Genomic DNA, 26,020 nt, shown 5'->3' on the forward strand with positions numbered 1-26,020 from the left:
CAATTCAATAAGCTGCTAATTTAAAAGGAAAAGCCATCTTTAACATCTCCGGCAGCAGCGTTCAAAATTCACCAGAGACATTTTGCACCTGGCTATTAGCGGCTTCTAGGCGCTGTGGTCTAAACCACAGAACCTAGGGCTTGTCGATCGGAAGGTCGGTGGTTCGAATCCCGACGACGGGGTGAGCTCCCGTTGCTTGGTCCCATCTCCTGCCAACCTAGCAGTTCGGAAGCACGTCAAAAGTGCAAGTAGATAAATAGGTACCGCTCCGGCGGGAAGGTAAACGGCGTTTCCGTGCACTGCTCTGGTTTGCCAGAAGCAGCTTGGTCATTCTGACCACATGACCCAGAAAAACTGTCTGCGAACAAACGTCAGCTCCTTTGGCCAGTAAAGCGAGATGAGCGCCGCAACCCCAGAGTTGTTCGTGACTGGACTCAACTATCGGGGGTCCTTTACCTTTACCTTTTATTAACTGCTTACAACCGTGTGAAGATGCCCGGGTACCAGGATGGCTCCTTACATCGCTATCGTCTGGAGGTGAATGCCTGAGGATGCTATCCCTCTTAAAACAAAGTTGTTAGGGAGGGTGCACATCTCTAATACAGCAGTACTTCGGGTTATATACGCTTCAGGTTACATACTCCGCTAACCCAGAAATAACGCTTCAGGTTAAGAACTTTGCTTCAGGGTGAGAACAGAAATCGTGCTCTGGCGGCGCAGCGGCAGCGGGAGGTCCCATTAGCTAAAGTGGTGCTTCAGGTTAAGAACAGTTTCAGGTTAGGAATGAACCTCCGGAACGAATTAAGTTCTTAACCCGAGGTACCACTGTAGTTGTGCCTTTTTTAAAAGGGATGTTTTCTCCAGTGTTGAATTGGGATTTTTTTAAGGAAATTGATCAATACCCTGTGAGAGACGTGACGCCGACTGCCACCGACCTCTTGGGAATCCTTAAATGGAGAAATGCCTTTTGGGTGACGAGTGAAAGGACGGCAATTCAGACCGAGACCAGTGATCACAAAAGGGTGGGAAATGCTGTTTGTGTGCTTTCCCGTACGCATCTCACTGCAAGAGCCAGGTGCAGCCCAGGTGCCCAGCTCAACTTCCGGCAACTACTGTGATTATTATTCTATTATTATTATTATTATTTTTAAAAGAGCCAGTTGGCAAAGAGAAGGGAAGCAGCTGTGTCTCCCAGGCAGCAGCTGTCTTCCGATAACCGAATCAGCCAGACTTTGACAGGCAGCTGCAAGTGTCCGTCAGCTTTTATCTCTCCAGCTACTGCTGCTGTCCCTATTGCTCTGTCAGCAGCCAAGGCTGCCTGAACTTGGAGGGAGAGAGTTGAGTGGACAGAAACAAGCCAGTCTCCGAGCAAGTGTTTGCCTGCACAAGTGCCTGACTCTTTCAGGTGAAGGGAAATGTCTTGGCAACATGTATGCTTGTTGATGGTTGTTTGGTCCACTTATGTCAATGTGGTAGCTGAGTTCTTCCCATTTGCAATGGTCATGATAAATATGCACGGGGACCCGTTGAAAAACTGCAGGAAGAAGAGGGAGATCTTCCTCGTTCTGTCTTCCCTTAGGTGTTAGAAATTCAGATATGTAAGCTAGGCGCCAAATGGCTCCTTAAACCAAGATTACAGTGACCAAAATGGAAGGACTAGTTTCCATTTTTGAACAAGGTGGCTCTAAAGTCTTGTTTTTCAAAGGATGGACTGACTGTGATCGATTCTCAGTTAAGAATCTGCCTAGTTCAAATAGCACTGCCCTTATCTTTTGTTTGTGTGTGTGCACGTGTAATTTTTATTAAATTTTCTGTTTTACAATTTTGAATACTCATTTAAACATCCTTAAAATATCAATGACTTCCCTTCTTCTCTTTCCACGGTTCATTTCGCATACCATAAATCCCTACATATTTTACATAAACTGAACCATTCAGCATTCCATTATTACACCCATCAGAACTTATTTACACTGTTGAATTTATCTTAATGCTGCCAACGTTTTCAAGTGTACACAATTTCCCCCCAGATATTCCATTAGCTTAAGTTGCCATTATTTTTTAGTTGGGACTTCGCTCGTTTTCCATTTTGGGGCTAACAAAACATGGGCCGCAGTAGCGGCATACACAAAATAACCTTCTCTGCCCTTCTCTTGTGTTTTGTCTTGGCATCTATAAAATCATTCATAAAACTGGCAGGCTCCGAGGATTTCAGAAGCCCACTGGTTTTGAGAAATTGCATAGAACAGTGGTTTTCAGCCAGTGTGCCGTGGCACCTTGGGGTGCCTTGAATGATGGTCAGGGGTGCTGTGGGCAATGCTGGCCTCTGTCCCTCTTTCCTCCCCTCATTCCTTTGATGCCCTCTTGCATCTCTGCCCCCCAAAGGCTTGCATGGCTGTTTGTTGCAGCAGCCCTGGCTACAATGTGCTCCGCAGGCGAATGGTGCCTCTGGGGCTGACCAGGGGGTGCTGGTTGCCAGGAGCCGAGGCGTCTCAGAGACTGGGGTGGCAGTGGTCACTGCCTGGAGGCCAGTCTCTGTTGGGCCACTAAGGCTGGGTGAATCTTCTTCCCAGGCCCCTGTGGGGCAGTGGGAGGAGGCATCTGAGAGCCAGTGTGGTGTAGTGGTTAAGAGTGGTAGACTCGTAATCTGGTGAACCGGGTTCGCATCTCCGCTCCTCCTCATGCAGTTGCTGGGTGACTTTGGGCTAGTCACACTTCTTTGAAGTCTCTCAGCCCCACTCATCTCACAGAGTGTTTGTGTGGGGGAGGAAGGGAAAGGAGAATGTTAGCCGCTTTGAGACTCCTTTGGGTAGTGATAAAGCGGGATATCAAATCCAAACTCCTCCTCCTCCTCCTCCCCTTCTTCTTCTTCTTCTTCTTCTTTTTCTTCTTCTCCTCCTCCTCCTCCTCCTCCTCCAGTCTGGGGTTGTTGCAGCTGCCTGAAGGATTCGCAAGGAGAGGAGAGGAGGCTGAGGTGCCACTCCACAAGGGAGAGTGTTTGAAAAAGAGGCTTCCAGCTCTGCAGGCAAGGGGTGACATAACTGGGCTCCTGAGCCCCACGGGGTGCCGCAGAAAGAAGGTAGTTGGTCAAGGGAACCATGGAACCAAAAGGGTTGAAAACCTTGTCATGGAATCGTAGAGTTGGAAGGGACCATGAGGGTCGTCTAGCCCAGCCCCCTGGAATGCAGGAAACTTTTGGCCCAGGTGGGGCTCAAACCGATGACCCTGATATGAAGACTCTCGTGCTCTGCTGACTGAGCTACCCCAGCTGCATTCAAGAGATTATACATCAGCTCTGTATAGACAACGTGGAAGGTGCTCGTGGCTGTTTGAAGTTAGCGAATTGCAAACTCTCCAGCAGGCTTGTTGATTCTGCTCTCCGAGCAGAGAGACGATAACAAAGTATATAACCCAACATTGTCCCCATTGTATGCAGGCCGCAACACGCACAAAGTGTGCACTAATCCGAAGGGCACTCATATCTTTAAATGTTTACTAAAAGAGAAATGACGTCCGCCTTTCAGTTACTGTTTCTATTATTAAGATAAGAAACGTTTAAAAGAACTGGTTATAAATTGCTACTTGAGCTTCTAACGTGTCGCTACCGGTTGGATGAAGAAAAGGGGAGAAGGGAAAGGCAACATTAATGGTTTTCAAGATTTCTGCTGCAAACACGAGAACTGAAAACTTGTTCTCACCCTTAAAAGCTTTTTCACATATACTGTATATCAGTTTTCGGATTCTGCGAAGTTCAGTGCGTGCACCATCATGCAGGCATACTAAAAACATTCTGCCTATGGCCAGCCCTGTACTTGTGCTGTATATATTTATATAATTTCAATCCATGTCCTTTGAGTAAGAAGAGATGATCTGAAACTACCTCCCTTGGCGTACAAATGAAAGCTTGTCTTGCTGTTCTCCCACCCCCTGCTCAAGATTTTTCCTTTACATTTTCTTAGGGGGGTGGGGAGGACGCTGGAATGTTTGTTCTCAAGCCACGAAAAAATCAAAAGTTTTCTTTCATAATGCACCTCAGTGAAGCAGGAGACTTGTTTTTGTGAAGGCTTGCCAGATTTTAAGAGTTTGGAGAGAGCCCATGCATTGTGCCATAAATTTGAATGTCACTTGCAATTTTGCATATGTGACTCGGTGAATTGGATTCAGCTGTGCTTACGGCTGCCGATACACTTATTTCAGATCCTTTTTGGATTGTAACTTGAGTAAAAACAGCCATATGTTCACTGAGGGGTGATCTCCATCTTTCTTGCGAGTCGCACGACTGGATCTGACTCTGCCTGCGTGGGCTGCTTGCGGGAAACAGAAGAAGAAAAGTCATGGTGTTTGCTTTACATTTGGGTGTACAAACTGCTAATTCCTGTGTTTTTGTGTTTCTCATTCTAGGGAGCACGGGTTTGGTTGCGAGAAAATGGCCAGCATTATCCAAGTACTGTAATTTCCTGTGCGGAGGGAATTGTTGTGTTCAGGACGGATTATGGCCAGGTAAATATATCTATTGTAAAGACTTTTTATTTATTTATTTTTTAAAAATATATATAAAGTAAAATTCAGTGTGCTAGCAACTCTCCCCCTCTAAATGCTGAAGTGTTCTCATACCTAGTTTATTCCACTCTTTTCAACCAATCTTTTGTCTCTAGAGTTGGTACATTTCCCCCCCCCCATTTATTTTACCACCATCTTTAATGATTTAGCTCTCCATCGTGACAAAGGTGTGTTTTGCCATAAAGGTATTCAGCCAGGAGGTCAATTTGGGACAAAAATCCCCATACTTGTGTGCTGTGGAGAATAAAAAACCCTGCTAGGGCACTGCGAGAAAGGAAGACTTCTGTGAGCCACGGAGGATTGCAGAGGAGTCTACCTGCTATGCCTCTGCATGAGTTACTGCTCTGCTTTTTGCTTCCGCCCTCTCAGCCTTCATGGGGTGTGTGCAATACTTCTTCTGACCTGCATTTAAGGAAGGCTGCTACCCCCCCATCCATCTCTGTATGGATCACTGCTTTGGGATAGTCTTCTGCCGGTCTGAACCCCAGGGGCAGGCACCTTGGAAGGCGTACGTTTGGGAACGTTCAGGGTGGCAAGAGAGGATATATTGTTTCTTAATATCCTTCCTAACTTGCACTAGCAAGTTCCTTTATGTAGCAGCACAGCACAGCAGATAGCTGGTTGCAGGTTCGTGTGAGCCTCTCACTATTATATAATTCAACCTGTCTCGGATTGAATTGTACATTCCTGGTAAGTACCCTTGAATGCCTCTTAAAAGAATACAGTGGTGCCTCACTAGACGAAAAACTCGCTAGACGAACGGCATTCGTCTAGCGGAAGCTGCCCCACAAGACGAAAAAGTCAATGGGGCTGCCTCGCAAGACGAAATTAATTTTTTTAGCGCGAAAACCTCTGCGCTGCATTGCCGCTTCGCTAGACGAAAAATTCGTTCTACGAAGACACTTGTAGAACGAATTATTTTCGTCTAGCGGGGCACCACTGTAGATGCCACAATCTTATTCAAAGTCAATAAAAGTTTACTCACATCAGTTCACAGTTGGATTCCTGAAGGCAGACTTAGTTACAAATATGTACATGTGGGTGTACCCCATAGGGGGGAACAATCCCAGTGCTTCTGCTAGCTGAGAGCTAGCAGTGCAGTCCTAGCTAAAAGCTGGTCAAACGAAGAAGGGAGTCAAAAAGAAGGAAGGGTGCTGCGTGACTTGTCCTTTTGTTACCTGGACAGGTTAGGTCACGCCCACCTTCTATCACATGCAGAAGGAAGGATGCTCCAGCCAGGAGGAACAGGAAGTTTTGACTGGCTGGACCAAACATTCCCTCGCATGTCTTCTCTAGCATTACAAGGAATGTTGTACTTGACTGCTTCTCATGGATCACATCCCACAATACGGTTCCTACACATATGCCTCTGAAAGTGCTTCTCTTTGGGGGTGAAAGAGAAATCTGCTTCTAACTGATTCTGAAAAAGTTGTACTTAAACTGTGGGAGCCCAGCTGTGGCTCAGTAACCCACTTGTTTTTGCTGCCTGCCTGGCAGCATCTGTAAGGCCATAATGCATACCCGTTGGGCTGTTTGCTGGAAGGGTTGCAGTTTGCACAGTCTTGCTTTACAGAACTCACCGACTCCAATTTCTTTGCACTGTCCCTCCCTTGCTCACTTCCGTGAAAATATTTATTTTTTAATTGAAAGTTACTTTAGAAGGCTCTATAAAGCATGCAAAATACCATATCCTTTTGCAAACGGTTAAAGATTTTGTTTGTTTGTTTAGCAACAGAATTCAGACGGGGATAAGCATGGGACACACACACACACACACACACACAGAAGAATGCACACAGTCCTGTTGCATTAATTTCATCCTGCACCTTTAACAAAGAAATGGATGCAAAACCTATTCCGTGTTGAGCAGATCATTTCTAGACATAGTAAATTCAGGCTTGCTTCTCAGGTTGCTTCTGAAAGGAGCCAGGGGCTCTCTGTGGCGTTAGCTCTTGTCGGGAGATTTATTTTATTTATTTGAGGTGCTTGTCATTGCGATCTGCCCTTTGCTCAAGCTTCCCAAAGTGGCACACAGTAAACCTTAAATTTGTCCTCAGCAATAAAAATGCGAAACAAAATAAATCAAACAACACCACAAAATCCGATAGCAGTTGCTGTTAAAAAAAGGCAGCAGAAAGCAGAATGAAATATCGCCATGCACTTCATCCCTCCCCAGAGATGCAGGATTTGTTACTCCCGAGCTGTGATGACTTAACTTTGGAAAAGAATATGTGTATTTCTGGTCCTTTTGTTGTTATTGATATGTCACCTGTTGGTGCATTTATAAAGAGTAGTTTTTTGCAAAAATAGGCACATGGGTCTTTGCCCACAAGAAAGTTAAATGTGTGTGTGTATGTGGTGTGTAAATACAGTATTTTTCGCTCCATAAGTCAACTTTGCCATTTTGGCGTAGTCCAGGGGCCGGATGCAGCCAACGAAGACCGTTTTACCGACCCACGAGTCGTCCCGAACCGAGCCACCCACTCTGCGAGTCCCCCCGGGCCGCACTAAACCAGCGCGGTGTGGGGACTCACCAAGCAGCGACGAAGATCGCATCTGCGCATGCGCAGATACCGAATATCGCGTCTGCGCAGGTCCAGACGCCGAAAAACGCTTCTGCGCAGGCCTGATTTTCAGCGTCTGGCCACGTGCAGAAGGGATTTGTGGCGCCGTGGACATGCGCAGACACAATTTCTGGCATTGCGCTGTGCTGCGCCAGCCCACAGACGGTCTCCATGGGAGTAACTGCCGCATGGCCAGTAAACCTTGCCAACCCCTGCCGTAGTCCAACAGTTTGATTTGCCATTCTTCTCTGGTAGGGACTTTATCTTATTTCCATCTCTGGGCTAATAGCATCTGGACGGCTGTCGTCTCATACATAAAAAGTCTTTTCTGCTCCCTTGGAATATCTGTACCTACAATCCCTAATAAAAAAGCCTCTGGTTCCCCCCCCCCCAAAAAAAGTTAATGTAAACATTTTTTTTCATCTCATTATATATCATTTCCCAGACTGCTTTTATTACATTTGGAACCTTTCATCAACACTGGCGACTTTTGAAGGAGCACTCCTATCCCAAAACTGTGACTTGGGGGTGGCAGGTCTCCTGAATCTGAGTTCTTGTGTATGGGGCCTGCTGGCGGCAGGCTCATGCAATGTGCTCTAGACAGTTTGGAGCTCCAGCTGCACGAGTAATTGGCACTAGTTAGACATACTAATTTTTGTGTACTCTCTGTTGGCTTCAAGCCTGATCACTGAGAAAAGTTTAAAGGTGTTTATGATAAAATGACTGCATTGAGAAGCCCATTAATGCGCCCTGGGAACGGGAGACTGGCGAGTTGAAGTTATTCTCACCATGTAGGAGAATCTGAGCTTTGGCAGAGATGCTGTTTGTTTTAACCTGCATGGAGGGGGAAGAGGTTAAAGGCAGAGTTCATCATTATTTGGGCGAGAATTGCAGGGTGGATTTGATTTAAATCACGATTTAAATCACTAGTCAGTAAGACTTAATTTAACCCCCCCCCTTTTTTTTTAACAGAAAGACACCTTCTTGCTGGTATCATCTTTATTATTTACAACCAGAGAAAGGTTTCATTTTGGAATAATAAATTTTCAGAGTAGTTTTTTACAGTTATATAAAAAATTGCTGATTTGGTTATAGTATTAGAAATACATAGACCGATAGTTATGAAATTATTGTGAGGTTAATAAGTTAACTGTTTATATTGGACAACTTTTCTGCTGGTACTTTATAGAAATTGCTTAATACAAATTAAACATTTATTTAACTAAAACAATAACATTATAGCATATGTATCCATGTTTGTTAACTGGTGGTTAAACATTTTTTTGTTATAAACTAGACTGATTTTAGCACATATGCAAAACTTAAAACAAATCCTTATTTCCTGATTAATAGCCTTTGGACTATAATGTATCTTAAATAGAAAACTATCTTTAGAAAGAATTTTCCTCCAAAAGCATTGTATCTTAAAATCCTATTAAAAAATTCCATTTAAATTTTTAAAAAATCTGTTTAATTTTTTTTTAAATCATTGATTTTTATCCGCTCTGGATACCGGCCAGGCCAGGCATGCCCTACTGTTGTACATGTAACACTTTCAGGATTTATATTAAATGCTAGCCATGCCATCTATTCCACTTTTAGAAATAAACCAGTGCCAAAGTTGAAAAAGAAGTGTCTCTACGGAAGTGTCTCTACGTCAGGAAAGTTAAACTCATGGTCAACAGGCAGCCAGTGGGACACCAACAGGTTGCATACAAAACGGTGTTATGACACATATTATAATGATGATGATGATGATGATAATGATAATGATAATGATAATGATGATAATAATAATAATAATAATAATAATAATAATAATAATAATAATAATAAATTTATACCCCCGCCCATCTGGCTGGGTTTCCCCAGCCACTTTACCTTAAGGCAACCGATTGTTAGCTCAGTCATTAGAGTGCAAGACTCTTAATCTCCAGGTTGTGGGTTTGAGCCTGAATCGCAGGGGGGTTGTACTAGATGAATTATTTGAATTATAATTATTTGAATTATGGTGCTGGAGGAGACTCTTGAGAGTCCCATGGACTGCAAGAAGATCAAACTTATCCATTCTTAAAGAAATCAGCCCTGAGTGCTCACTAGAAGGACAGATCCTGAAGCTGAGGCTCCAGTATTTTGGCCACCTCATGAGAAGAGAAGACTCCCTGGAAAAGACCCTGATGTTGGGAAAGATGGAGGGCACAAGGAGGAAGGGGACGACAAAGGATGAGATGGTTGGACAGTGTTCTCGAAGCGACTGGCCAAACTGCGGGAGGCAGTGGAGGACAGGGGTGCCTGGCATGCTCTGGTCCATGAGGTCACGAAGAGTCGGACACGACTGAACGACTGAACAACAACAAATTGAATTGAACAACAACAGTACTAGATGACTCTCAGGGTCCCTTCCAACTCTTATGATTCTATGATCATCAAACACAAAGGATGAAAGCGAACAACTCTTTCAAAAGGTTCCTGAACATAAGCCTCAGCAGTTTGGTGCTGTTTATGAAAGGTTTTGATTTTTAGGTTTTCAGGAGGTAGCATCTCCGAGATCTGTCTTCTTGTTCCTTGGGAGACTAGTCAGAATGGCCATTGGCATTGAAAGCTTGCTGTCCTTGGTTGTGGGGCAGTTTGGAAGGAAAGTGGAAACGAAATGCATGACCAGCAATAATACAGTTTGGCTTCTCTCTCCCTCTCTTATGTTGGTCTTCTAAATTGTATTGCAGCACATTTAGCTTTCCTAGGGTTTTAGGTTGTTTTTTTTGTTGTTTTGTTTTTTGCAAGGTCAGCTTTTCTACAGTTGCAAACTCCTGAGTCCGTTTCAGCTGCTTGTTCTTGGGGAGGGGATATTGTGGAGTGGGGATGTTGAAAGCTTTCAGCTGAGCTGATAACGGGACAGATGTTCTCTTTGCTGAGGACAGAACCATATCAGGGTCTTGATATAAACTTATCTGCCTTTCAGCAACATAGCTGAATACACAACACCCTTCAGTCTGTCGCCAAGGTTAGTTGCCTACAAACAACTGCTGGAGGCTTGGTGAAATGGGCATGGTGGGTTAGCATCCAATTCTAATCTTAATATTGTCATTTTTTATGGTAAATGTGTGAAAATGAACCAAGAGTGGAAGGTTCAGTTAGGCAGACCAAGGTTCAAACGGTTGGGTGAATCATGCCAGTCCAGCCTTCGATTTGATTGCTAGGGAGGTTTGCAACAGGAAGACTACTTGCTAAACACAAAAGTTTAATCAAACTAAGTACTGTACTATTTTGGAAATTCGGTTCTCAGGATTTGCAAGGGGCTTGTTGACATGAGAATAAAATTGAGACTAGTCATTGGTATGGCGTTTAGGAGGTGTCGATGCTGCAACTGGAATATCTAGCAAAAAAAAACCCATCCAAATTTATTTTGTGAAAGTACAGATGGAACTGACAGTAACATAGGGCATCAAGGACTTCCATTGCCTTGATGGATGTGTATTTTGTTTTGTTACAATTCTACACTTGTAAAATCAAATACAAATTATTATTATTATTTTTTATAAAAGAACTTCCATTGCCTCCATCTCTGTACAAAGGAAGCTGATGTAGTCGTTTTTGTTGGGAGCCTACGTAATCAATTTTCCTGCATGATAAAAAATAATGTTTATGGCTTTACATTTTAAAAAAACAATGGCAGCCACACTGTTGGAGGGCCGTTACACACACACACACACACACACACACACCTTATGAAGTTACTGATCTATATCTTGGTTACTGATATATACTGTATATTCTGGCGTATAAGACTACTTTTTAATCCAGGAAAATCTTCTCAAAAGTCAGGGGTCGTCTTATACGCCGGGTGGAGAATCTGCAGTCGAGTATATCTCAAACTCTATATTTTAACTGGAAAAGTTGGGGGTCGTCTTATACGCCCAGTCGTCTTATATGCCAGAAAATACGGTACCTTACGGTATTTGTTTAAGTAAAGAAACAGAAACTTTTAAATTCTTATTTGCAGACCTGTTTGTTGTATTATGAAACCAGGAGAGTGTGGCTATCCTTTTTAACTGACAGAATGAAGTTTTGACCCATAATACTGTACAAGAAAAGAACTCCGAATCCTCACTTTGGGGAATATGGCAGTGGCAGCCTATGCAGGATGAGCAGCCAGAATTATACCGGATTTTGTAACAAATGTGGTTTGCTTCTAAAATGAAATCCTTAGAGAAATTTTAGTCTCTGGCCTTAACTGATTCTTCTGGTAGTGGATATTATAGTTCTGTTTTGTAAAGCAGCGCTTCCATGGAAACCTGGAAAGTCCTTAAATAAGTCACACTGGGTTCCGTGGGATTTAGTGTGCATAGGGCACGGGTGGCACTGTGGTCCAAACCACTGAGCCTCTTGGGCTTGCCAATCAGCAGGTCGGTGGTTTGAATCCCTGCGACAGGGTGAGCTCCCGTTGCTCTCTCCCAGCTCCTGCCAGCTTAGAAGTTCGAAAGCAGACCAGTTCAAGTAGATAAATAGGTACCGCTGTGGCGGGAAGCTAAAAAGCATTTCTGTGTGCTCTGGTTTCCATCACTGTGTCCCGTTGTGCCAGAAGCGGTTTAGTCATGCTGGCCACATGACCCGGAAAGCTGTCTGTGGACAAACGCCAGCTCCCTCACCCAGAAAGCAAGATAAGCGCTGCAACCCCAAAGTCGCCTTTGACTGGACTTAACCTTCCAGGAGTCCTTTACCCCTTTACCTTTCCCGCCCGTGTGCATAGGACTGTAGCCTGAGGTTAACTTAAAGACAACCTATTTGTGCTTCTAGAGAAGCCTCTCTCAATTTTGAGTCCCCTGATGTTCTTGAACTGCAATTCCCATCTTCCCTGACCACAGGCCATGCTGGCTAAGGATGATGGGAGTTGTAGTCCAACAACCCAAGGCTGAGATCTAGAGGTTTTGGACAAAGGACATCCCCAGCCTTGTCTGGAAATGAAACATAGAACCTTCTGCATTCAAAGCAGATGTTCTATCCTGGAGCTACTGCCCTTCCTCAGAGAATATAATAGGAGTTCGGTTCCTGGCACCCAGAGTTTGTTTGTATGCATGATGTCAAAGATAGCTTGCCTTTCTTTTTCTTTTTTAGGTATTTTGTTTTCAACAGCGACATAATGAAACGGGATTTCTGAAATGGGTTCTCTCTTTCCGTCTCTCTGATGGGGGTGGGGTGGGGAATATACACCCTTCACTCTGAATATAACAAGATCTGACTCGAAAGAAAATAACTCCGTAATGGAATAACTCGCCACAGTTTGGTTGGGGGTCTAGTCGATGACCACAACCTGATTAGCATCTGTAACATCAAGCTGCAAGAATGCTTAAAATTATGTCTTCTAATGTACAGAAAGCGTTGGTGGGGCCGGACCCTTTCCAAGCCAGACCGTCTAAATGGAAGCAGCTGAGACATAATACCTCAGAAATGTACTCTTGTGTGTGAGTGAGAATGAGAGTGTTTGCATGCACATTTCCCGCTGCCCCCCTCCAAAACCACAGATGGTAAGTATCACTAGGAAAGAGCTTGTCATTCAGAAACCCTCCCCTGAATTCACTTAACAAAGAAGTCATTCATAGCTGTGCATTGCCAAGTAGGGACATAGTCCGGGATCTTCTGCCTTAAATAAGAGGCACCTGTAGATTCTCCCTCTCTCCACCTCTGCTTTCTTTCTCCTTGGGAATTGAACTTAAGATGTTTCCGCTCAGCCAGAGTGACATCTTATTAGCTTGAAATCGCTGCATATTTATATATTGGTTGCGAATTTGTGGGAGCGGGTGAGGGAGGGGGAAATAAAGTTTATTATTCGGGAGAGCCCAGCCTCTTTTTTTCTTTCTTGTGAATTCGCTTTTGTTGGTGATGGTGCTCGCAAGCAGATGGTGGCAACAGGCACCCATGAGGCCAAGTCTTGTGTGAATTGTAAATCTTGAGGGACACCCTTCGAGGCAGGAGCATTTGGAGATATTTTGTTAAAAGTCATTGAGTCGTCTCCTTAAGATACTACTTTTTATTTTTTTATTTTGACAAATTAATAATCATAAAAAGAATAAAAATGTGCACCCCACCCACGATACCATTCCATTGTAACTATCCAACCTCCCAAAATCTTGCGATGGTTTGACCTCTTTCCGTTTTAACGATACACATTCTACAAACATCCTCCATATTTCCTCAAAATCATTTCTCCTGCATATTCACCGTCTTACCTTAATGGCTCATGTTAAGTAAGTAAGTACTTTATTACGGTCAACGACCAGCACAAACACACACAAAAAGATACATACAGAATCAATAATAAATGCAATTTAAAATTGATCTGAGATTTGATCTAAAAGGGGTTGGCCGTATTAAAATTAAAGTACATTAAAATTAATAATTATTGCTTTAAAAGAATAAATTTAGAAATTAATTAAAAAATCAACAATTCAGATTATTATAATACTTACCGTAAATCAAAAGAAGGATCAGGAGCCACCTAATTGTGCGGACCGAAGCTTAATAGCTATTAAGCTATTAAGCTCATGTTAATTTATCATTAATAGCTATACCCCACACCTCTTTATACCATTCTTCCATTTTGTATTCTGCTTGCCCCTTCCACTTCCTAGCTATCATAATTTGTGCACCTGTCCACAAATTTGTGAGCAAGTCTTTCCTCGCCTGTGAACCTTCCACCCCATCGTAAATTGATAATAGTGCTAACTCTGGGCTTTTGGTCAGCTTTAACCCAGTGATTTCTGTTATCTCCTTAAACACCCTTTGCCCAAAAAATTGTGCACATTACAAAAGTAGATACTGCTTTTGAGGTTCACTTCTTGTTTTACTTACTTTACTTTACTTATCTGGGCAGATCCGGTAGCCATGGTCTTTCAGAAATTGCTGGACTATAGCTTCCATCATTCCTGATGGTTCGCCATGCTGCCTTGGGCTGAGGAGAGTTGGGAGTCCAACCACTGTTCTCCCTGTCCCTATGAAAGGCTATACAGCTCTCAAATTGTCAACCTAGACATACAAGAGAGAGAGCTGCGGAAGGAATAGCAGCTATTTAGGAAAGGGCCTAAAGTGGCTGGGAATTTGACATTATCTGCTCAGAATGCGGCTTGCTTTGCCAGAACATCAAACAGTGCTGTTAAATCAAGGTATTGCAGTTGTTCCTGCTTTGGTTTCCCTCATAACTGTGATGCTAATGTTTCCACCTCATCTCATGCCTAGCAAGCACCTTTACTACTAAATTTCTCTGAAGAAAGGTGGATTTCAGAAAGCTAAACCACTGAGCCTCCTGGGCTTGCCGATCAGAAGGTTGGCGGTTCGAATCCCTGCAACGGAGTCAGCTCACATTGCTTTGTCCCAGCTCCTGCCAACCTAGCAGTTCAAAAGCATGCCAGTGCAAGTAGATAAATAGATACCACTGTGGCGGGAAGGTAAACGGCGTTTCCATGCACTCTGGCACTCATCATGGTGTCCTGTTGTGCCAGAAGCGGTTTTGTCATGCTGGCCACATCGTCATCGTCATCGTCATCATAATATAATACTTTATTATTTATACCCCACCCACCTGCCCTGGCCCACCCCCAGTCACTCGGGGTGGCTTCTAACAGGATGCTAAAAACACAACAAAACATCAAACATTAGAATCTTCCCTAAACAGGGCTGCCTTCAGATGTCCCGGAAAGCTGTCTGTGGACAGATGCCAGTTCCCTTGGCCTGAAGCGAGATGAGAACCGCAACCCCATAGTTGCCTTTGACTGGACTTAACCGTCCAGGGGTCATTTACCTTTACCAGCTACCCAATATTAACAATTATATAGATAAAAACCCGTGTTCAAATTTCCGCTCAATTGGAGCCTACTGGTTGACCTTGGGAGTGTGGTTGTGAAGATAAAATGAGAGGGGGCAATAAAAGGGGCAATGTAGAACCATGAGCCCCACACACTCTCAGCTCCTTGAAGGAACCATGTGCCAGCTTTGGAAGATGAATCTCGCTGTATTGTTTGGGCTGAAAGCTTAGATCAAGTGTGGAATAAATGCTAGAGCTTTTAAGGGTTCAGTACTCTAGTTTATCTTATTTACACCTCCAGGCAGGTTGTCAAGAGTCCAAAGTGTCGGGCACTATGGTGTGTGAGAGAAAACAGCAGATGTTAGCTGGGTTTTGCTTGGAGAATCAAATCCATGTAACAATGGCCAAGAACATATGTTCTTCACAGTTAGTGAGACTGACCCAACTTTTTGTACATTCTAGGCTTTGTATAGTGTTTCAGAATAGCTTTTGCAGGATATGAAAAGGCCTGTTCATCACTTCCCAACTTGTGAGGTCAAGAACTTTGAGGGGTCATTGGGAAGGAAGAGGACAAAGGAAAGGGACTGGTCCTGTCGGGTTTTGTGGTTATTATTTTCCCCTTCAGTTTCTTTGAACTAAATCCAATTGCTCTTCCTAGCTTAGAAGTGTCGCATTGTGCTTGTATTCCTTTGCCTTCTATTCTGTCCTGTAGATTAACTTATGAGCATCACACAAAGAGCCGTTGGCCACATGTAGCATATTGCCAAAACAAAAAACAAAACACTTGTGTCAAGGATGGAGGCTGCTCATTTCTGATCTTTATATACCACTACCAAAATCTAGCAGTAGTGACCAACCTTTTAAATGTGTTTTCCGTACATTTATTGATTCAAAAGATATATATGTCCTGTCTTCCCAATGCATTTGCATTTTTTAAATTTATCTTTCTCTCTGGCCCCTTTAATCTTACCTTAAAATCCTAAACAACAGTGGACATGACCCAATAGCAAAATAAAGGATGGCACTTGATTTGATAGCTTGGTTTTTTTTGTTTTGTTTTTCAAATGCTCCTTTTATCTTACAAATCACACCTCCTCCTCTTCAGGCATTAAGCCCAAACTAATTTGCCTGAAAATTAGCAACAGCAGGCCTGTGTCTTTAAGCATAGTCTTCTCCCCTATTCATATGTAAAACAGAGGATGGGGTGCTATTTAAAGAGGGATGCAGGCAGTTGCTAGGGTTGGCTCCTCCACCTGGCACTTTCTCCATTCTCTGGCTAGGCACCAGAGAAAACCTGCAGAAGGAACACCAATACCATACTAAGGCTCAGTAGTCCTTACCTGTTCAGTCTTTGCCTCCCCCCCAAATTAGCACCCTATTCTTGTTTTACAGGTGCATTGAAGCATCCTCGTATGTAAAGAAGCAGGAGTGACATCACTGTGCATAGTTCTGAGCCTTAGTCCAATTCAATCAGGCATGTGGGTGGAAAAAGCAAATGATAATTTTAATGGACCAACTGTGTCTGGCGTTACAAATACTGTCCCTAAGTGACCAGTGGTGGTGCAGTCAGTATGTTGAGTCTGGGTGCAAAAAAGCATCCATGAAGGTTCCCTAGATTGCTATTCGGGTCCTCACAAATGCTGCTCCTAAGTTCCTTGGGGGGAAATTCAATAAACAAGCAGCCCTTCAAATTTCATAGAGTTTTTATGCCATATTTAAACCAAAAACTCATTAATTCTTTGCTTATGTTATAGTGCTATGAAAATTGATGGCACTACCCTCCCCGCCACTGTCTACAGTGCAAGCCTATGTCTACTCAGAAGTAAATGCCACTGAATGTTCACAGGATTGCTGCTCAAGGGTTCTGTGAAATTTGAAAGTTCTTTCAGCAACTTGGAAGTTTGCCGTGTTAATCTATTGCTTTGCCTAATCTGTGCTCTATCCTTTGGTGCTAGCAAACAGCGCTGAGTGTTTACTGATACAAATAGTTAACATTTCCATCCTTTGTGTAGGTTTTCTGGAAAAGAAACCCCCATCTGTTCTTTTATTGTGCTTTTCTTACGTGTGCATTAAAGAGAGCGGAGTTGCTTTTGTGTTAAGATTAAAGCAGATGTACACAGACTGCAGTTTAAATGCTCTTTAAGCGATTTAGGGCACGTTTCAGTTGTTCACACAAAACAAACCATTCCGGCTCCCCCCCCCCCAACATCTCTGTGTCATGATTGTTGTCATCTGTTTTCAAATGTTAACCACAGTTACAAAATTCCTATGGATGTGGGGTCAGGTTTATTGTTCAGTGCTTTGGGTGTCACAGAAACATATGGCTTGGCTTAAACAAGAGCAAAATTACTATGCCATCCAGTTTGCATAAGGAAGAATTGCTGGTGGTATCCAGCAGAAATTAATTGTGGTTTAGAGAAAAATAAACAAAGGTCCGCATTAAGAATGAAAACGTGCGGAGGAAAGGGCATGGCTGCTGTTATGTTTTTTTTTTAAGGCAGCGATGGTGCAGTTATTTGATGCTAAATAACTCAGGAAGCGGACTTTTCCTGTAGGATGCAGGATGTCCCCTTACTTAAATCTCAATCTCACTGAAGAGCAGAATCATTTTGAGTAAAAATAAAAATAAATAAATGCCTAGGGTTGCAGTGCCAGAAACAAATTATGACCATGAAATGCGGAATTAGGAAAGGATGGGGGGAAACGCTGCCCATCCTTTCCTAAGACTCTGCACTGTAACACTCCTGACCACTGATCATTGCTGGCTGGGGCAGATGAACATCCAACAATATGTGGAGGGCCATGGGGTCTCCGTCCATATTATAAGAGCTATTGACGTATAGCCAGTGATTTGACCAGTTATTTCCAAACTCGCTATCTGATTGCTTAACTCAGCAGGTAAAAAAGGTAAAGGACCCCCTGCCCCTCCCTGGGTACGCCCATGCTCTGGCCCCTGCTTCCTCTTCCTCTTCTGGGTCCTTCTGCTCATCCCACCCTTCTGTGGTGCTGCCAGTGCAGCCAATAACTGCCAGGCGCCATGTCACGACTACAGTGGTACCTTGGTTCTCAAACGCCTTGGTACTCAAACAACTTGGAACCCAAACACTGCAAACCTGGAAGTAAGTGTTCCGGTTTGCGGACTTTTTCCAGAAGCCGAACGTGCTCCGTTTTGAGTGCCACACTTCCGTTTTGAGTGTTACGCCGAGCTCTGTGTCTTTTTGCTATTTATTTTGCGTTATTGTTTTTGCAGCTCTTTCTTGTGACTGTGTGGAACCCAGTTCAGCTACTGATCGATTGGTGGTGTGACTGCAGTACATTGTTTATTGCTTTCGTTTCATGGATCAGTGGCCTCGTTAGATAGTAAAATTCATGTTAAATTGCTGTTTTAGGGGTTGTTTTCAAAAGTCTGGAACGGATTAATCCATTATGCATTACTTCCTATGGGAAAACCCGTCTTGGTTTTGGAATGCTTTGGTTTTGGAACGGACTTCCGGAACAGATTACGTTTGAGAAAACCAAGGTACCACTGTACCGTCATAATTCCTCCCTACGTCGCCCTATGGGTTGTGGATTGCGTTACCTTTATGTACCTGTTTGGGTCCCAGTCATTCCACTGGAGTTTGTATAGGAAACTTCTTGGTAGCTTATCCCTCAAATTCAAGTGCCCAAACAGTCTTTGTCTCCCTGCCCGTAGACCCTCTCCCCAGTAGGAAAAAACACAAATAGCGGTTACACAATGATCTTTTGTCCAGCGGTTGCAAACTGTGACATGTTAATTGCAAGCATTTTGCCTCTTAAGCCTGCGTAAGATCTAAAATGTGCCAGGAAAGTCTTGAACCCCATTTTCTTTAGCTTAAAGCAAACAGCTGCTCTAGCAAGACCGACAGCACCTGTAATTTTTTAGAGGAGCCTGTTCACAATGAAACAGGGATACGTGAGCCCTTAAATGCCTGCTGTAAATATTTTGATAGCGAGGGTGAAGGTGGTTGTTAAGCTGACCTGTAATTTATACGCGGAGGCCCCATTCATTAGTGCTGACTTAAGAGGGATGCATAAGTCTCTCTTTGTTTCTGCTGGGCCCCTTCAGAACAATCCTGACTACTGCAAACCACTAATATTAAATTAGATTTCTTTAGCAACTCTATTTGCATATGCAAACATTGCGGGCAGGTCAGTTAGTTGAGCAAGCTCCTTAGTAAATTAATTGCAGCCGATGGGAAAGTAAGTTTTATGTAGGCTCAATAAGTCATCTTTCCACAAGAAAACTCCTAATTAATTTTCCAAAAGTCACTTTGAGTTCCGAAGACTGCTTTTTCATTGCTTAAAAGAATTGCTTTGAGGTTTCAGAAGGAGATGAATTTGTATTTGTTACGACTCTAATGAAATTTCTTCTTACTGGTGAAGAGGAGTCCATCTTCCTTTTATTCATCCCCAAAGTGGCCCAAAGTATTTAAGGAAATGTCCGTAATGTAATTTTTATTTATTATTGAATTCAGTATATTAAATTTATGTGTTGGAGAGACATACATATCCTCACAGTTTCCCACTCAGTGCCCATTAGTGCTTTTCCAGCTTGCCGGCTGAGTTCATTTTAATGGCTTTCAGAAACTACCTTTTGAAGATTTGTGTTTTGGTGAAATATAAACTTTGTAAAAAGGCTTGAATCCAAAAGTTAAACACCTTTTCATTTTAATTCAGTTTTGTACACAGATGGGAAATAAAGATTTATGCAGGCAGACTCTCAAAAACCTATTATTTGCAAAACGCCTTGGTATTCAAACAAAGCTCCTTACTACTTTTGTGACAAGTTAATGGAGGGAGGGCCATCTGTCATCAGTGTCAAATATATGCTAATCAGTGTTCAAAACTCCCATAGTTCTGTGTGCATTTTGCGACAGGGAATTTCATTAGCACGAGCAATTTCTGAGCTCTATGCGCAGTACTGCGCCTGAGATTTCAGATTAAAACTGCAGAGTGGAAGGAAAGGAGGTTCTTATCCTGATTCTCCACTTCCATCTACTCTCTGAAGACTGGAGAAGAGACCCTCTTAAGAATATTAGGGGGTTGGGCAGGGGAAGGACTGGACCATGTGAAAAATAAACACAATATTTTAACTGCAGTTCATTCATTTTCAGCTTTGTATTCTTGTTATAAAAAAGCATGCCTAGACAGTCCATTGTTGTGCCCATAACCTAGGTTTAAGGTGCCATTTGGGATAGGTTGGAAAACATGCGTACATTCAAAAAAGACCACAGGCTTTTTTATTTTTGGACTAATTTATTTATGGAGGAGGTGAGATGCGCCTTATAAAATGCAGGAAACCCTTACCAAAACATGGAATTTGTAGACATCAGCAATGTATTTTCCCTCACTTCTGCAGTGGTCTGTTATATTTTTGTGACAACTACCGATTGCAAGATCCAGGGGAGTAACTCCCTCCCCCCCCCCCGAGCTGCACACCCAAATCAAGTTAACCTCTGGATAATTAATTTTCTATTGACCAACAGCCTGCAGATTTTCAGTTTCTTGTGCATAAAGGGTTGTCATGCGTCGGGGAAATCTCCCGGACAGACCCGGAATGCTGAAGTCGGAAGCTGTCTGGGTGGAAATCGGCAAAGTGTCTGGGGAAATCCAGACGTATGGCCACCCATGTCGGCAATGTTGTTTTTGCTGATTGTCCTTAAAACTAGCCCGAAATTGCCATTTTGCCAAAAAAATAGCTCAACAACTTTGGCACACACAAAAAAAGGAGGAGCAAAGGAGGTCACCACTATATCAGTGTTGACTAAAGCTGTGGGACAAACCTCCAAGTATGACTTCGGAACTTTTCTGTGACTGCGGAAAAGAAGGAGGAATGTTTTCGTTTGTGAGACGCTGTGTGCATTATGCCTGACTCTACGTCATGGGTAGGCAAAGTAAGGCCTGGGGGCCCGGATCAGGCCCAATCGCCTTCTAAATCCGGCCCGTGGACGGTCTGGGATTCAGCATGTTTTTACATGAGTAGAATGTGTCCTTTTATTTAAAATGCATCTCTCGGTTATTTCTGGGGCATAGGAATTTGTTCATCCCCCGAAAATTTTTTTAGTCTGCCCTCCCCCGAAGGTCTAAGGGACAGTGGACTGGCCCCCTGCTGAAAATTTTTGCTGACCCCTGCTCTACATCATTGTTTTGTTTTAGCCAATCTCGATTGTTTTGCACGTGCTTGTTACAGTTGGTTTAAAATAATTTTATTTTATTTTTTTAAAGCAAGATACTCGAGCCTCTCCTGAGCTCTTTCACATGGAAGGGAGCTACTTTTTTTTGGCACCGTCCACCTTTTCAGAAAGAGGATTAGCAGCTCTGTTTAAGACCCTCCTGAATGTGGCCCAGGATTCCCGCCTTCATAGCATCAACCTTGAGGTTTTGCTCAAGTCCTGTGCCTACCTTGTGATTAAGGTAATAAAATAACATTCCTCGGATAGGTTTGGCTTGGGCTAACATGGGCCTTCATGACACACTGTTCATTTGTCTTAATTTCTTGAAGGACTCTCAACATAAAACTGTCTGCAGGACAAGGAAATCAAACTCCCCCCCCCCCTTTCAGTTTAGGTGACCTGTCCTCTTGGATCTTTCTGCATTTGACCATTTGTGCAACCTGGGAATGTGTGCAAATGTTTGCAGGATTTGGAGGGTGAATATGTAGCACCTTGGCTGGTGCATATCTTTAAATATATCAAATAATAATAATAATAATAATAATAATAATAATAATTTATACCCCGCCCATCTGGCTGCTTTTCCCCAGCCACTCTGGGCGGCTTCTAACAAAATATTAAAATACAATAGTCTATTAAACATTAAAAGCTTCCCTAAACAAGCACAGCCCACTTTTTGCTGCGAAACAGGATCTGGAGCCCTGGAATTACCCAGCCACCATCCCATTTTGGGTTTCCGAATGTGCACAAGAGAGCTTGAAATAAAGAGATTGCGTCGATATAAATTTTATTTTCCATTTTGCAGATACTTAAACGAGTGAGGCTTGAGCTGCTGGAAGAATAAGTACTTTGTTCTGCAGCAAGGATGGGATAAACGTTTACATACTCACTCCTATGTGCTAAAGTGTTGCATTTTGTATTGTGCATGAATCTGCTACAGGATGGGGAATCTGGGCACTGTCCTTGCAGTATTTTATTTTATTCAGATGCCGACTCAGAAAAATTAGGCAAGTCGGGAAAGGAGGAAGCAAAAGCAGTTCTGCAACCCAATTTCCTCCTCCTCCGTCTGCTGTAGTGAGATGCAGCCTAGAAGATAAGTGATTGTTATTAGACTAGCCTGCAGCCCAAAATTAAAGATGCAGATATAAATTAATTCCATTCCAAGCACCCAACTGACGAACTTGTAGATCAAGGACCTTGCCTTTAATATACATGATCTGGCAATTATTTGAAGAGAGCTCTAAAGAGTGTGACCAGAATAACAGGTACCTCAACAAGGAAACCAGCCTACTATAAAATAATAAATGACAGGTAGGTTTTCTTAAGAGTTGTACAATAGCAACACATGTCTTAAGGGATATTAGTTCTGCATTTCAAGTAACTGTCAGCTGAGTCGCTTCTGCAGATTGGGACATGCGTACTTTGGCAAGATTTATTGCTGATTATTGGAATGTGACTTAATTAAAATTTGGTGTCTGTTGTTCTGAACCCTTTTATATACAGTGGTACCTCCGGTTACAAACTTCATTCGTTCCGGAGGTCTGTTCTTAACCTGAAACCGTTCTTAACCTGAGGTAGCACTTTAGCTAATGGTGCCTCCCGCTGCCGCCACGCGATTTCTGTTCTCATACTGAGGTAAACTTCTTAACCCGAGGTACTATTTCTGGGTTAGCAGAGTCTGTAACCCGAAGTGTTTGTAACCCGAGGTGTTTGAAACCCGAGGCCACTGTATTTGTTTTGCTTGCATGTCTCTTCTGGAAAGCATAATTAAAGAGTACCGTGAAGGAAGTAGAATGTAAGAATGCAAAAGGAAATACGGGTGTTGGCAGAAGGAGGAAAGATTGTTGGATTTGTGAAACATGGACTGGAAATAGACATTGCAATAAGCCACCTATGTTCCATTTGATCTCGTTGCAGCCCTAGAGACAGATAAGCCTACAATGCAATCTTGCATTACAATAGTACCTTGGTTCTCAAATTTAATCCGTTCCGGAAGTCCGTTCCAAACCAAAGCGTTCCAAAACCAAGGCCCGCTTTCCCATAGAAAGTAATGCAAAACGGATTAATCCGTTCCAGACTTTTAAATAGAACTCCTAAAACAGCCATTTAACATGAATTTTACTGTCTAACAAGGCCATTGATCCATAAAATGAAAGCAGTGATCAATGTACTGTACTATAAAATAAATAAGACAGTATTGTAGGTTATTAAAAAAATATTAAAATTCTTACCTGCACTGATGATAGTCATTGTTTGGATGGAGGGCTTTTATGCATTTTCGCAGTCACACAATCGACCAATCAGTAGCTGAACTGGCCTCCACACAGTCACAAAAACAAATTGACCAAAAAAGCCTCAAAAACGCAAAATAAATAGCAAAAACAAAAGTGCCAAACTGAATCTGTTCCAGAAGTCTGTTTGACTTCCAAAAAGTTTGAAAACCAAGGCGCGGCTTCTGATTGGTGCAGATGCCCTGGAAACAATAGCTGACAGCCACATCGGATGTTTGGCTTCCAGGAAATGTTTGAAAAACCGGAACACTTACTTCCGGGTTTTTGGCATTTGGGAACCAAGGCATTTGAGAACCAAGGTACCACTGTAATAATGTTGTGGTATATTTATGGAAAATGGATATTTATGGAAAATACATGAAACAGGCTGTATGGGTTGAGGGAGGCACATTACTGTAGAAGGATTGGGAAATGGAGAAAACTAGAATCAGTATAAAATCAATGCTTCCAATCTTTTAAAAACACCCTGACCTGGTATCCTGAAATAGTAAATGATGCATGATTAATCCTTTCCAGTTGTTGCATCCTGCAATCACAGCTGGAATCTAAAGAGGATTTCTCAAGGAAAACCAAACGCCGAGTTTGGCGATGTGCTCAGAATCTCTCATAACATCTTTCTCTGGTTTTGTCTGCAGCACCCGCTGATCTGTGGGCTGCTTCAGAAATTATTTTAATATATACACATACATATATACCTGGCCCTTTAAAGGAACCGGTGAGCTGTTTAGCACCTCCCTGCTGGTTTGCTAGAAGGTGCAAGGAAAGCAAACTGGTGGTGAGAATCAAGATATAATGGAACTTGTTTTGGTACCCATTCAAATGTAACACCAAGCTATGTGATCATTTGGTGCCAACTTCTGGTCCTTGCATTGTAGTGTCTGTAGATGCCACATTGGAAACCCTAGCATAAGTCTGTTGGCACTGGGTGGTCAGGGCGATAGGGTTATGCTGCCATTCAATGATGTTTCGCTTCTCAGCTGCAGAGCATCAGGCCAGTAGTTGGGCTTTCAAAGGAATAAATGAAGCAGAACTCCATTCATTGCAGTGTAAAGGGTTTTTGGATGTGATATGTTACTTGAAAGGCAAACCCTCAGCCAGAGTGCTTATGGGCTAATGGGCCTATGACGGCATACAGGTAATATTGGGGGGTGAATGCCTAGATTTTGCCTTTCCTTTTTGCTTTTCCTCCTTCAGTTTAAGTTGCAAGATTCCTTGGCCATGAATATTCAGCGAGGGGTATCCTCTCTGGACTGATATAAAATATTTGGGCACGATCTTCAAGGAAACCTATTGCTCATTTTTTGTTGTAAAACCGCAATTGCTTTGGGGTAATTGAAAAAGCAATATGAGAGGGCAGATCAAGAGGGATGCTATTTTAAAGGGTGTCTTGGTGAGCATCTCACAACCTTTGCTCCTGGGCTGGCCAATCAGAAAGGATGGACTGATTTTAATCAGTTTCTTGTAGCTTTAAAGTGTTCTCAGTAACATGCTTGGATAATCTAACCATATTTCCTGTTGAACTTAAGTTTAACCCTTATTATTTGAAGGAATGCAGACAGGGGGCTTTTAAGGGTTTCAGATTCCACAGATTTGTGGGGATAAAGAGCTCACAAATGGCTTATATGCATCTATATATATTTTTTGAACCAGAGGGATTTACCTTTGCTCTTTATGCCAGATTTTCCCTCCCCCTCCATTTTTGGACTGATAAAACCTTCCTTTATTTACAGCTTCTTTTTTGACTGCATTCCTCGTGATCTCTAGAGTTTTCCCTAAAATGCTTTTGCTAGCCTTCGGCATCAAAAGTTATTCCAAGGCAGACTTTTCTTTTGTGCTGAGCTTTCTATATTACAGCTAATCTCACATATTTTAGGGGCATATCGAGAAACCGGGTGTACAAATGGGAGCAGCGAGTTGAACAGCGCTGTATTTCATGCTAGTTTGCTTTGTCTGAATCTAAGCAGCTGACTTGTATGGGGTCAGAGTCTTGCCTTTTCTGACTGGCAGTGCTCATCAAGCCCCTAAAACTGAACATCCTTACCTGTGATTCTCAGAGAAGTCCTAACCTGTGATTCAATTGGGGAACCTTTTGCATGGAATGTGTGATGTCAATGGCCAGACTCATTTCCTTGTAAGAACAGTTACTGGCTAGTAGCCCAGGGTGGCGATTAATGTTTTGATGGTAGCTAATGAAAAGAAATTGTTGGTATCCTGGTCACTAGGAATTTTTCTGAAGTGCTTGGAGATAGAGACTCCAGAACTTAGAGAAGGTGGCACCACACCTGGTGGGGAGTTAGAATTTTTTTTTTTTTTTTGGTCTTCCAGCCTTAAAACCACCAGTCTCTCGAAAAGGCTGTATAAAAGAACGAGAATGCTATAGAGACCATGTGAACAGTTCAATCCTCATGCTGCCAGGAGCGAGCCGGCAGTAAATCACACTGTGCAAGTTGACTTTAACTCTTTTAATACGAAAAAAATAACAGTAATCTGCACAGACTTCTGTCAGGCCTAATGAGCATAGCAACTCATCTGTGGTAGGTTTTGCTCCCTTGAAGCAGTTGCTGAGACTGAAGGTCCCCACAGCTGCCTATGCCCCCTCCTCTCCAGGGCTTTCCC

At 42.9% G+C, this 26,020-nt stretch overlaps 1 protein-coding gene across 1 annotated transcript in view; it reads left to right on the forward strand.

Moving 5' to 3' along the window:
- The window catches only part of MYO10 (myosin X), a 181,006-nt gene that overhangs the window by 46,737 nt on the left and 108,249 nt on the right, over window positions 1–26,020 (forward strand). The window contains exon 2 of the mRNA XM_033154368.1: window positions 4,402–4,500. Coding sequence (XP_033010259.1) covers window positions 4,402–4,500 — 99 coding nt within the window. The remainder of the gene's footprint in view (window positions 1–4,401; window positions 4,501–26,020) is intronic.

This window comes from Lacerta agilis, chromosome 7, assembly GCF_009819535.1.
Source record: "Lacerta agilis isolate rLacAgi1 chromosome 7, rLacAgi1.pri, whole genome shotgun sequence".
Taxonomy (NCBI): Eukaryota; Metazoa; Chordata; class Lepidosauria; order Squamata; family Lacertidae; genus Lacerta; species Lacerta agilis.